Here is a 12,870-nt window from a genome sequence, read left to right on the forward strand (position 1 = left end):
TAAATGCAATTTTTGAAAACATTACAAAATAAGTCTTCTGGCCTTATTTATTTCCTAAACTTTCACATTACAAAGTGGCAAAGTACTTCTACATTAATTCATGTATGCCTCCTGAACACAACAGAAAAATACTTGGCCAGGTATTTTATTTAACATTTTCCCAAGTTGGGATAATCCAAAACTTTCCCAATATTCTCCATATTTGTTCTCAAGCAACAGGTATTAGTTTTATGTAATGAGTGATGTTGCCTAACAATAAAAAACAAATTGATGCTTAAAGAAGTCAGGCAAGTTTAAAAATAAAACCATTAGAGGTCATCCAGTTCAACATCAAAGATTTGGGTATGAGTTTCTCTTCCCTTCACAATACTTACTAACATGATACCAAAGTAATTTTAACAGGATAAATTGACAAGGATAAATAACAGGAGAGAAGATTATAAATGAGGAACTTCATAAAATCTTTGGAAGATATAAAGTTAATGTAGAACAGCTATTGAACTCGGAAAATCAATGACAACTTTAAAAGCTAGTGGCTTTTTCTACAAAGAAATGAAGTAAAATTCCAAAAAGCAAAATCCCTGTGACAAAATAACTGAGATAAAAAAAAAAAAAAAAGGCCAGGTATGGTGGCACACACCTGAAATCCAAGCTACTTGGGACAATAGGCAGGAAGATCACAAGTACTGAGTCTGACCTGGCAATTTAGCAAGATCCTTTCTCAAAATTTAAAATAAAAGCTGGGGATGTAGCTTTGTGGTTGAGGACCTCTGGGTTCAATCACCAGAACCATCAAAAACAAATAAACACCTTACAATGTGGAAAGGTTTATTTTGGTTCAAGATATTCAATCATTGTGGACCTGTGGTGAGGAAGAAGATCACCATTGGGAGCTCTCACCTTGGGGTAGCGAGGAGGAGGAAGCAAGGATGGGAAGGAGCCAGTATACCATTTCTCCTTCAAGGGCACACCTCCAGTGACCTATTTCCTCCAACTAAGCTTCCCAACAGCACCCCAGGCTGGCCAAACCATTTTACATGGCCTTTGGTGGACATTTCAGATTCAAATCAAAACATCATGTTTAAAAATACAGCACTGCATAAATTTAAGTGATTACAATAATATATGTATTTAAAGAATAGTTTCTAATTATAACCCAGAAAATATCTCCACAAATTATATTAGGGAAAAAAAAAAGAAATTATAAATGGAACAAATTGAGAAGACCCTACCTGTATGGTTTGACACTTTTAAATTAATGTTTTTCAGAGTTAATATCAAAAGGTTTTCATACAAGATTAAAGTCTGTTTTTTAAAAAAATTATATTAGCCTAAAATTAAGACTACATACTATAAAATTATACATATGCATATCTAGTTCAATTTGTCAACCAGTTTATTTTGGCTGCAGATAAAATATTATGTTCTAGAACCAGAATGACTAAATTCAAATCCTGGCTCTTGCATTCACTAGCTAAGTAGACCACTTAACCTCACTGGATCTCAGATTGTTTACTATCTGTAGAGAGTAACAATAATTGCAACCGATTGCCTATAAAATCAATAAGATATTGAACACAACAAGTTTAGAAAAGTTCCAGGCAAAAAAATAAGCATTTTATTAAAACCAAATATTAGTACCATTCTACTATTTTTTTTTTCATTTTTACTGCTCATATTAGGTTTATATTTTATATTTAAATGAAATAATTTATTCTATACATATTCACTTCCATTTCCCAACTCATTTAGAAGTTTCATATGCAAGATTTTAGCAATTCTGTCTGTATATAATAGATGCTTCGTGATGCCTGTATGTGATGATAAAAGCAAAACACAATATTCCATGCTAGAAATACTTGAATGATCAAGGCAAGTCACATATAGCTTCTTTGGGGGTTAGGAGGGACGTATTTACTGGGAACTAAACCTAGGTGCTTTACAACTGAGCTACAGTTCCAGTCTTTCTTCTTTCCTTCCTTCCTTCCTTCCTTTATTTGGGATCAGGTACTACTGAATTACTAAGCGTCTTGTGAAGTTGCTGAGGCTAGCCTCAAACTTGGGATCTTCCTGCCTCCGCCTTCCAAGTTGATGGAATTAGAGGCACACATCACCATACCTAGCCAAGTATAACTTTCATTTGCCCTAATTTGAAGAACTGTGTCTTCAAATCTTCGGTATCAAGAAAGGAAAAACAAAAAAAAACACCAATTCAATCATAGACAGGACACTATTGTCACTTGCCTTTCATGTGTAACTCCCAGCAACATGGAGAGAAGAAGAATATACAGCTGTGAAATATAATCAAAACCTGAATATAAAGATTTAGCACCAATCCCACCCCCCAGCCCCCCGACACCAGGTGATTACAAGGTGAATGCCACAGTACCCAGTTAGCACCAAAGTCACAGGCTTATTCAATACAAATGTTTTCCTAGTTAATTTATACAACTGTGTTACTAAAATTATAATATGCATTATTTTAAATATCCATGTTGGGCCCCACAGATTGGTCGAGGTCTGCGCCTGCGCGGGCGCTGGCTCGCGGGCTCGCTCGCCGCAGTCCTGCGGGCCGGTGGCTCGGGGCGTGGGGCCCGGCGCCCGCAGCCATGGGAATCCAGTTATCAACATTGACTCCAGAAGAACGAACCTGATAAACCAGTAACAATGGAAGAAATTGGGAAAGTTGCCAAAAAGCTAGCATCCCTCACACCATGAGGCTCATCTGGTGTCACAGGTTAAAAAAAATCCTTCATGAAGAAGAGAGACCTTAAGCAACATGATGGATTCAGAAGCTCATGAAAAGAGACCACCAATCCTTACATCTTCAAAACAAGACATCTCACCTCACATTACAAATGTTGGTGAGATGAAGCATTACTTGTGTGGCTGCTGCGCAGCTTTCAACAATGTAGCCATCACATTTCCCATTCAGAAGATCCTTTTTCGGCAGCAGCTCTATGGAATCAAAACCCGGGATGCAGTGCTTCAGTTGAGGAGGGATGGATTTAGAAACTTGTATCGTGGAATCCTTCCGCCATTAATGCAGAAAACCACCACCCTGGCACTTATGTTTGGTCTGTACGAGGATTTGTCTTCCCTTCTCCAAAAGCACGTCAGTGCCCCAGAGTTTGCAACCCGTGGCGTGGCGGCAGTACTTGCAGGGACAACAGAAGCCATTTTCACTCCATTGGAAAGAGTTCAGACATTGCTTCAAGACCATAAGCATCATGACAAGTTCACAAACACTTATCAGGCTTTCAGGGCACTGAAGTGCCATGGAATTGGAGAGTATTATCGAGGTTTGGTGCGCATTCTATTCCGTAATGGATCCAGCAATGTCCTTTTCTTTGGTCTTCGAGGTCCCATTAAGGAGCACCTGCCTACTGCAACGACTCACAGTGCTCATTTGGTCAATGACTTCATCTGTGGAGGTCTACTGGGTGCCATGTTGGGATTCTTGTTTTTTCCAGTTAATGTTGTAAAAACTCGCATACAGTCTCAGATTGGTGGAGAATTTCAGTCTTTCCCCAAGGTTTTCAAAACAATCTGGCTAGAACGGGACAGAAAATTGACAAATCTTTTCAGAGGTGCCCATTTGAATTACCATCGATCTCTCATCTCTTGGGGGATAATCAATGCTACTTATGAGTTCTTGTTAAAGGTTATATGAGAAAAGTCGTTGGTGAAGTGCCATGTATTAACTAAATAGACCTAAGAATGTAGTTTGGTCTTATTCCTAATTGGCTCAAATATAAGTTGGTGTCACTAAGTCCAGGCTGAATGAATTATGGGCAAAGTTAATTTCCTTAAGCCTCAACAACAAAAATAAACAATAAAAAGTTTCAGTAGGAAAATTTAAGGGTTTTTTGTTGTTTTTGTCATTACCCAAAAGCTTTAGGCTTGTTGTCTGGTAAATAGCTTCTGTCTGGTGACCTTTCACAGGGTAACCAAACAGCGAAGATATGATTCTTTTTTTCCAGAACAGCCTGAAGACTTCGTTATTGAAACATGAATGCCTGTGACCAGCCAGAGAGAATGCTCTAGGGCCCTGGGACTTCTCAGGCTTACTTTGTTACTCCATTTCTTGCTTCTTGGCTTTCAGGAGCACTTGCAAAGGGTAGTCTTCATTGAACTCCAGCATTTATGTGGTAGACAAAGGAACAGAACAGAGAAGAACAGCTAATTAGGTGTAGGTGTTTCATGATGAATTGTTGGTGTTAGTTTTGAAACTAAGCACCTGTTGGGATGGTGATTGTCCAAGCTGCCTGTTTTAAATGTGGTAGAATCAAGTAGCTAATGAAAGTTTTGCTTTCTAGCTTTGAAAGTTTTCTCTTTAATTCTGACTATGATCTTAAGCCCTTCCAAAATATCCTTGTGTTAATTTTACTGATTTCTTTGCTAAAAGATGGAGGACTATAAATATTTCATGCTATTAAGAGGTCATAAATGCATATGGATCACAAAAAAAATAAATAAATAAATAAATAAATATCCATGTTGTTTTTGCATTATCAGCCAATTCTTCAATTAGACAAAACATTTAAGTGCAATTTATTACTACTTGAATCATTTGCATATTTGTGTGTTGAGATATATTTATATATTTCAGAGATTTTTTTTAAACTAGCCTTCTACAAGACACTTACATTTATTCTCTTATTTACTCAGTCATCCAACAATATTTATCAAGTGCCAAGGACACAGTATTCCAGAAATGAGAAAAAGTCCAGTATGTTCAAATAACTAGTAAAATAAGTTGGGTATAATTGCAATGTAGAACAGGAGGGAAAAGCAGTACCACAGAAAGAGGTGGAGAAGGGAGACAGTGCAGGCTCATCCCGAGAGCAAATGACTGCAGACAGGGGAATGACACGCAGCACTGTGTTTCTGCAAGGCACCGCTGTAGGTAATTATGTGTGGAAGCTGGAGGCCAAGGAGAAAGTTACTGCAGTATTTCAGGAAAAAAGAGCAAGAAAATTAGGCCTAACCTATATGGTCAAAGGACGTGAAGACAGGCAGACTGACTCAACATGGTTAGGATGCTGAATATACTGGATTTGGAGTATGGATGAAGGGAGAGAAAAAAATCAAGGATGCTGCTCACATTTCAACCACTGAGCAACCAAGTGAGTAGCGGTTTTATTCACCAAGGAAGGAAATGCAAAAGGAAGGAAAGGTTTGATAAGTTCTGTTGAAGATAGGCTGAGGTATCCAGGACAGTGGTGGAGAACCTTTCTGAGTTTCTCCTGATTCTAAAGCAGGCAAAATACTGAAGTAGGTGAAATATTTACCAGGATTGAGGAGTAAAGGGAAGCAGCCTGAAGAGAGCAGAAACATTTAATGTAGAAAACAGGAGATTAGAAAAACACAGGAGTAACCGTGTTTGTGTTGTGGCCAGATAAAAACATGAATTTACAGAGTCATACTATGACACTATGTATGACTTAATTTTTTCAGCTGTTTTGAGCAATCCTCCCTCACAAACCTAATTATTAAGGATTAGGGACTTAGTAAAATGTGAATACAGATAAGCACAATAATTACTGACCTTAAATAACAAAAGAAAGACAGAAGATAAGGACTATGGATTCTGAGCTAGACAAGAAAGTAAGTGGAGGCAGCAGACAGGAAAAATAAGGGCGCAGTCCTACCTAAATAGGTTCTAAGAAACAGGATTATGGTAATAGTAGAGAAAGAGGGATGAAGGGGAAAAGTAGAGTGCAGTGAGACCTGGATATCTAAATTTAGGAACAGGGATAGAGAGGCACTCCCAGGAGATAAGACCATGACAGTACAGAATGAAAATGTCCTAAGAGGTGAGAAAAATCAACAAACGGAAAGGATGTGATGGTGAATAAGGTAGATCACTCACAAGCACTCTTAAATAACCCAAGATAGTAACAGGCCTTAGCCTGGCAAATCTACAAAAGACTGAGAATCAGATGTTGACATCCATGATCAGGAGTGAACAGAGGAAGTGAGAAATACATACATCGTCCTAATACTAGGTTCCATTGAAAACTTCTCCCACAGTCATCAAAAACTCAAACATGCTAATTACACTTGAAAACCTCTCAAAGGAGCCAGACGCAATGGCACATACCTGTAATCCCAGCAACTTGGGAGGCTAAGGCGGGAGGATCACAAGTTAGAGGCCTCAGCAATTTAGCAAGACCCTAGTTCAAACTAAAAACTAAAAAGGACTGGGGATGGGCTGTGGCTATGGCTCAGTGGTAGCATGCTTACCATGTGTGAGGCACTGGGGTCCATCCTCAGCACCACATAAAAATAAATAAATAAAATAAAGGTATTGTGTCCATCTACAAGTAAAAAAAATAAATTCAAAAAACAAAAAAGGACTGGGATTTAACTCAGTAGCAAAGTAGCCCTGGGTTCAATTCCAAGGACTACATACATAAAGCTGAAAATGTTATTATTTTTTATAAAAATTTTCTCAATGAACAAATTTACTCCTCTACTCAGATTATTCTATTTACTGTAGATGTGGAGAGAAGCAGCCATCTCTAATCACCTGAAACTCACCGCCAACAAAATACAATCTCAAATAACTCCTATTTGAAGTTCACAATCATAATAGAAAAGCACTGGCATATAAAATAATCCCTTAAGGCTAATACATCCAATATTCATTACATAAGCTTTTAAAGCAATTTATTGCTAAGTCAGTGCCATTAGCAGATGGTAGTGAAACAAGTTAACATATAAAAATTGAACGAATGACCAGGAATGGTGGTGCACACCTATAATCCCAGAGACTCAGCAGGCTGAGTCAGGAGGATCCCAAGTTCAAGGCCAGCCTCAGCAACTTAGTAAGGCCCTAAGCAATTCAGACCCTTTCTCAAAACAAAACCAAAAAAAAAAAAAAATTAAAAAGGGCTGGGGATGTGACTCAGTGTTAAGTGCATCTAGATTTAATCTCCAGTATAAAAAAAAAATTAAACCAATGATGTAAAATATGCGACTCACAAATAAGATGAAACTATGAACCTTTTTCAAAGTATAATTTATCATGATCATTCCTCAACAGAACAACAAGGAACTATCTTATGCCTACTCTGCCAAGCACTCTGCTAAGCTCTTCTGTCCTGCAATACCCTGTACACTAATTTTGAAGGCTCAACAGTATTTAAAAAGGTCCAGTAAGATCTCATCAACAGAATTAAGCTCTCTAGCAATCTCAGATATCAGAAAGCCTAGACTCAGAAGGCAGTCTGAGGAAGTAAACATTGTGTCCAGAGGGTATGTAGGGGAGCTAATAGATAACCCTTCTCCCATCCTCGATTAATAACTATATGGTTTGACTTATCTATAACAAATCTATAGCAGATACATTCAATTAAGAGAAAAATGGTTAAAACAGATAAATTGTTTAAAACAGCCTAAAGCTAGTTATAGTACGTTGTATTTTCAAAAGTAAAGACATCACATTTTAAATATTTTAAAGGAAAATAACTATATTATGTTTTAGGCTTCTAAACAATTTATCAAATTGTAATGACATTCTTTAACATCTGATGCTTAAAGGCAGAGTAAGTTCAGTGGTAGAATACTTTGCCTAGTATGAGCAAAGCCCTAGGTTCAATTCCTAGTACCACAAAAAAAAAAAAGAAAGAAAGAAAAGAAAAAAGAAAGAAATGCTTAAAGCAATAAACCAATTTCTAATTCATGCTCACACAGCCTTCCAAAGAATATTCCAACACCAAGGTTTAAAAATAGTCAGGACTTTCTATTCTGTATTTCCTCAATCAATCTGTACACTAATTCCTTTAGAATGTTGCTTAATGTCCTTTAGAATGTAAGAGCACAGGATGATTATTAATATCAAGTTCCAAGAGAGACATACAGCATTTGATACACATTATTTTCCCTGATCACTGGAAAAAAATCTAAAGAGATTAAGTAAAATAATTCTCATTGTACAGATGAGAAAAGTGAGGTTAAAGATGTCAGCAGCGCAAGGCCACCTGGTGGCAGAGTGGAGGTAAGGAACTCAGGTGTCTCTGAAACCCAACATGGGCTTTGTACACCTAAGCTGTGCTACCTCCAGATTTTACCCTGCTTTGAAAATAAGGGTCTGGGTTTGTGTGGTTATTGACTCTCCCATTACTAACCAAAAATGACTTAACTAAATAAAATGAAAGACCAAATGAAGGCCAATTTTTAGTTTGAATGAATCCATTATTGCTTTGCTAACAAAAGGAAGACCAATTTGCCCGGAAACAAAAACTCATAACAGAAATTTATCCTGAGGACGCTGCTAATGGCAGTGTAAAAATGGATAAGGAAGCTCCTTGTGGACAAGTTATAAGGTCATTTGGGAACTATTATCCACAGCACAAAAATAAGTACTCAATATTATTGAACAGAGCCTACTAGTCAGTGCATTTGGCTAGTTCTAGCACCTGTACAAACACACATGGACAGGGAAATTAGGGAGCAGACTCCAAGAAGAATAAGGGCCCACAAACCTAAAATCACATGACTTAAACGCATGAGAAAAAAGAAAGTTCCATTATATAATGATTCTAAATAATACTATAGCACAATTTCAATATAGTAGCTGATAACTGATCTGGGACTTCAAATCCCTCTTTTTGTCATTATGATTATGTACATTAAAAGTCAGTGCTAGGGCTAGGGTTGTGGCTCAGTGATAGGGTGCTTGTCTAGCACATATGGGACACTAAGTTCCATCCTCGGCACCATAAATAAATAAATAAATAAATAAATTTTAAAAAGGCATTGTTAAATGGATTCTACTGCCATGTATAACTAAAAGAAAAATAAGAAGTCACTGCTTCACATAAAGCAAAAGTTATATAAGGATTTATACAGAAATAGTTTTCCAACAACCTAATTAAATGTATCTAAAAACTTATAAATATATTTCATAAAATTTTCATTTTACTGGTACTCAACACTCACTTGCCTAAAATCTTGGTTTAAAAAATTTATATATATATATATATATATATATATATATATATATATATATATATATATATATAAGCTGGAGCATAATCCCAAGGTCGTGGGAGACTAAGGCAGAAGGATCACAAGTTTGAGGCCAGTTTCAGCCAACTGAACAAGGCCCTAAGCAACTTAATGAGACCTCGTTTCAAAATAAAATACAGAAAAGGGCTGGGATATATCTCAGTGGTAAAGTGCCCCTGGGTTCAATTCTGAGTACGCCCCCCCCCCCCCAAAAAAAAAAGTTAAACACTCTTACACTGGGGACTAGGGATACAGCTCACAGGTAGAATGCTTGCATAACATGCTTGAGGCTCTGGGTTCAACCCTCAGCACAGCACCAAAAAAATAAATAAAAGAAAACTTAGTTGGTATCGATCCAAATTGCAAATTCACTATTTACTCAATACTCCCAGCTCAATGGAATGAAGGCAATGAAGATTTTCTTCTACAAGTAGTTCTATCAAGTAAAGTAAGATATTTTTCTCAATGATTAAAATTAAAATTAAACCTTTAACTTATTTTTAGTTGATTAAACAATTAATGAGTCTACGATACCATCCTAACATTCATTCACTGAACAAGTATTATTTTTTCCTGAGAATTAAGCAATGACCCAAAAAAGTTTTATCACCAGTCCTGAGGGAATCTGGAGGCAAGACAGGAAATTTTCACTCAGCTATTAAATGTAATATTAGCAACTTAATTCACAAAACTTACAGTAATAAACACTTTTAAATATAAAGAGAAACACCTATAGTAAGCTTCGAATTAACTGAGGCAAACAGAGCTTTCTAGTATCATACTAGTAAAATTATCTAATATGGTTAAATATTTGATACTGACAAATAAGGATCTTCGATTAGTCTACACTAAGGAGAAATGGAAGGCCAGGGGAACAACAGTGGTTTGGCACTGACCGTAAGGTTCAAGGCCTGGAAATTTTCAGAAAATGCCTCTGTTGGTGCATTCACATTTGTAACATAGGGATGATAACTGTCTGAGATACCTAATAAAATGCATGGCTCAGAGCTGGCTTTCTCTACAAAGTTAGTTACCTGTTCTCCACTGTTTTACACTGCAGCAAAGAACAAAACCATAAATCCTAGATTAAGTTCTGCATCAATATGAGAAATATGACATTCCTCCCGCCCAGTATGGAATAAGAAAAGGAGTGTGGTAGGGTTAACTATTTCATCAAAGAAGCTGTAAATGCAGGACACAGTGAACCACAATCATAATCCCAACTATTCAGGAGTCTGAGGCAGGAGAATCAGTAGTTCCAGACCAATCTGGGTAATATAGCAAGACCCGATGTCAAAAAAAAAAAAAAAGTTTCCCCAAGAGGCTGTAATTTGAATTTAACTGAGGTTTATATTCAAACTTAAACACAAAAATATTTTCAAGAAGTGGGGGGAAATCATCTAATATTTCCCCCAAATATTGGCTTCTAAAAATTGGCTAAATAGAAACTATATCTAGGGCTTATTTCTAACATCTTTGAAGTGATGGACATTACACATGGTACCTACATAACATCATAAAGAATGTATGATTTCAATGATGTCTTCCCACAGTACTACTCAGGGCTACAACCATTCCCATGAACTCAACTCCAGGGGTACCCTTGGAGCAAAAACAGGACAACCACGTGAACGGTGCCCCGTAAAAATGGGCCATAGTAATTTCAGCCAATGTAATAATATGGGTACATTCATGATCAAAAAGAAGTACAAAGACCACAAAGGAAAACTCTAGGTTGAAAAAAGTCTGAGAATAACCAAGCAGCTATTTCCTTATACTGAGGGACCACATTTGTAACAACACCACCCCAGTTTCTTCCCACATCCTGCCTTCCCTTTATATGTCACTAATCTAAACAAACCCCTGGATAGGAAAGTGTTGAAAGTGAGGAGGATCAGGACATCAGTAACATACAAACTCAACATTTCCAAGGGACTCATGCATTCACTATATAATTTAGTGAGACAAATAGCATGTGATTTTACTAACGGGTATGTATTAACGACCTTAGTATTTATGGGATAACTTGGATAACATGAAAAATTAGGTAGATAATAAACATTAGAACATACTAACAGTCATCCGTATATCTTTTTGTGGAGTAGTTGGTATGCCAACCCACAGCATAAAACAATGTAAGAAATTATCCTATTTTACTTAATAGCTAACATTTTCATGGCTCAAAACTGAAAATAGTGTACAATAAAGCTTTGCTCCCACTCTTGTCTCAATCCCTACTCTCATGAACCCTTTATGGCAACATTTTAGTTTCCTATTATCTCCCTAGTGTATTGACACAAATACTAAAAAATACAAATACATACTTATGTTCCCATTAGAGAAAAGAAGTGTATAATACAAACTCACATCTTGCTTTTTGTTGTTGTTGTCATCAGTTCAGCATCCTCCATAACAGTACATCCTCATTCTTCACAAGCTATAGTATCACACAATGTGAATAGACCATACTCATTCAACCAGTGCTCTATCAGGTTGCTCCCAAAGCACCTTAAGTGATAAATTTTTCAAATCTATACTGTAACAAAATGAGTTCTAATTATAGAGAAAAAACTGAATCTTCAAATAGATTTAGTCAGTAACACAGGAGTTGCTTTCTTAGACCCCTAACAATACAACATATTAATGACCTACTCTTTTACATATTTTCTAAGAACCACCCAGAAATACTAACTCACACGGTTGCATTCTCTTTTCAAAGTTAATCAATATGGGGGGTAGAGAGAGAAAATGGGAGGGGAGGGGAGGGGAGGGGAGGGGAGGGGAGGGGATGGGATGGGGGATAGTAGAGGATAGGAGAGGTAGCAGAATACAACAGTCACTAGTATGGCACTATGTAAAAACGTGGATGTGTAACCGATGTGATTCTGCAATCTGTATACGGGGTAAAAATGGGAGTTCATAACCCACTTGAATCAAATGTATGAATATGATATGTCAAAAACTATGTAATGTTTTGAACAACCAATAATAAAAAAAAGAAAAAAAAGTTAATCAATATGTTATGTTCATTATAGGACTTCTCGGAGCCTTTAATATACTATTATGCATTGTGACATACTCCACATTTATTTGGCTACAAAACAGATTTTTAGCAGAATCACCTATAGATCTAGTTAGTATTCTGTGAAACAAACTAATGAAATGTGAGGTCAATGAATCACTAGAGACAACTATTTCAGTAAAATATAAAACTATGAACTTTTAAAAAAGACATGAAGCCAAACTGAGTTAGTCTTTAGAATACATTCTTTAAGTCAGGTGGTGGCATGCCTATAAGCCCAGCAACTCAAGGGGCTGAGGCAGGAGAATCACAAGTTGAAGGCAATTCTCAGCAATTCAGCATGACCCTAAGCAACTTAATGAGACCATGTCTCAAATTAAAAAATATAAAGTAGCTGGGTGCAGTGGCACACGCCTGTAATCCCAGCAGCTTGGGATGCTGAGGCAGGAGTATTGCAAGTTCAAAGCCACCCTCAGAAACTCAGTAGGCCCTCAGCAACTTAGCAAGACCCTGTCTCTAACTAATATATAAAAAGGGGTGGGGATGTGGTTAAGTGCCCCTGGGATAAAATCCACAGTACAAAAAAAGAAAATTACATTCTGTAGCTGTTTTTTGGATTATAAACCTCTTCAAAACTGAATGTAAAGCTATTTGGCCCTCTTGCAGAAAGAATGCACACAAACAGAAAATTTTTCAGTTTCTGGGGATTCATGGACCCTTGAGACCCATCCACAGAATTCAAGGTCATCTATTTTTTAAAAGGAATTTTAACTAGATAGTGCCATATTATCTATAGCACCATTAATACTCCAAATACAAGGATACAACCC

General features: G+C 36.9%; 2 protein-coding genes across 11 annotated transcripts in view; one reads left to right on the forward strand and one right to left on the reverse strand.

The window, feature by feature from the left end:
- Slc4a7 (solute carrier family 4 member 7) overlaps window positions 1–12,870 on the reverse strand; it is a 97,101-nt gene that overhangs the window by 78,299 nt on the left and 5,932 nt on the right. The window lies entirely within an intron of this gene.
- LOC124087548 (mitochondrial nicotinamide adenine dinucleotide transporter SLC25A51-like) lies at window positions 2,542–3,857 on the forward strand. Its single transcript, XM_046436431.1, has one exon. It carries the CDS (start codon window positions 2,780–2,782, stop codon window positions 3,671–3,673), a length of 894 nt encoding a protein of 297 aa, XP_046292387.1. The 5' UTR covers window positions 2,542–2,779; the 3' UTR covers window positions 3,674–3,857.

Source organism: Marmota monax, unplaced genomic scaffold (assembly GCF_021218885.2).
Source record: "Marmota monax isolate L192 unplaced genomic scaffold, Marmota_monax_Labrador192_F-V1.1 WCK01_AAM20220418_F8-fsc00021, whole genome shotgun sequence".
Classification (NCBI taxonomy): domain Eukaryota; kingdom Metazoa; phylum Chordata; class Mammalia; order Rodentia; family Sciuridae; genus Marmota; species Marmota monax.

Excerpts from the sequence above, each read along its gene's own strand:
- LOC124087548 (XM_046436431.1), top strand. The coding sequence starts at position 2,780 with ATGATGGATTCAGAAGCTCATGAAAAGAGACCACCAATCCTTACATCT.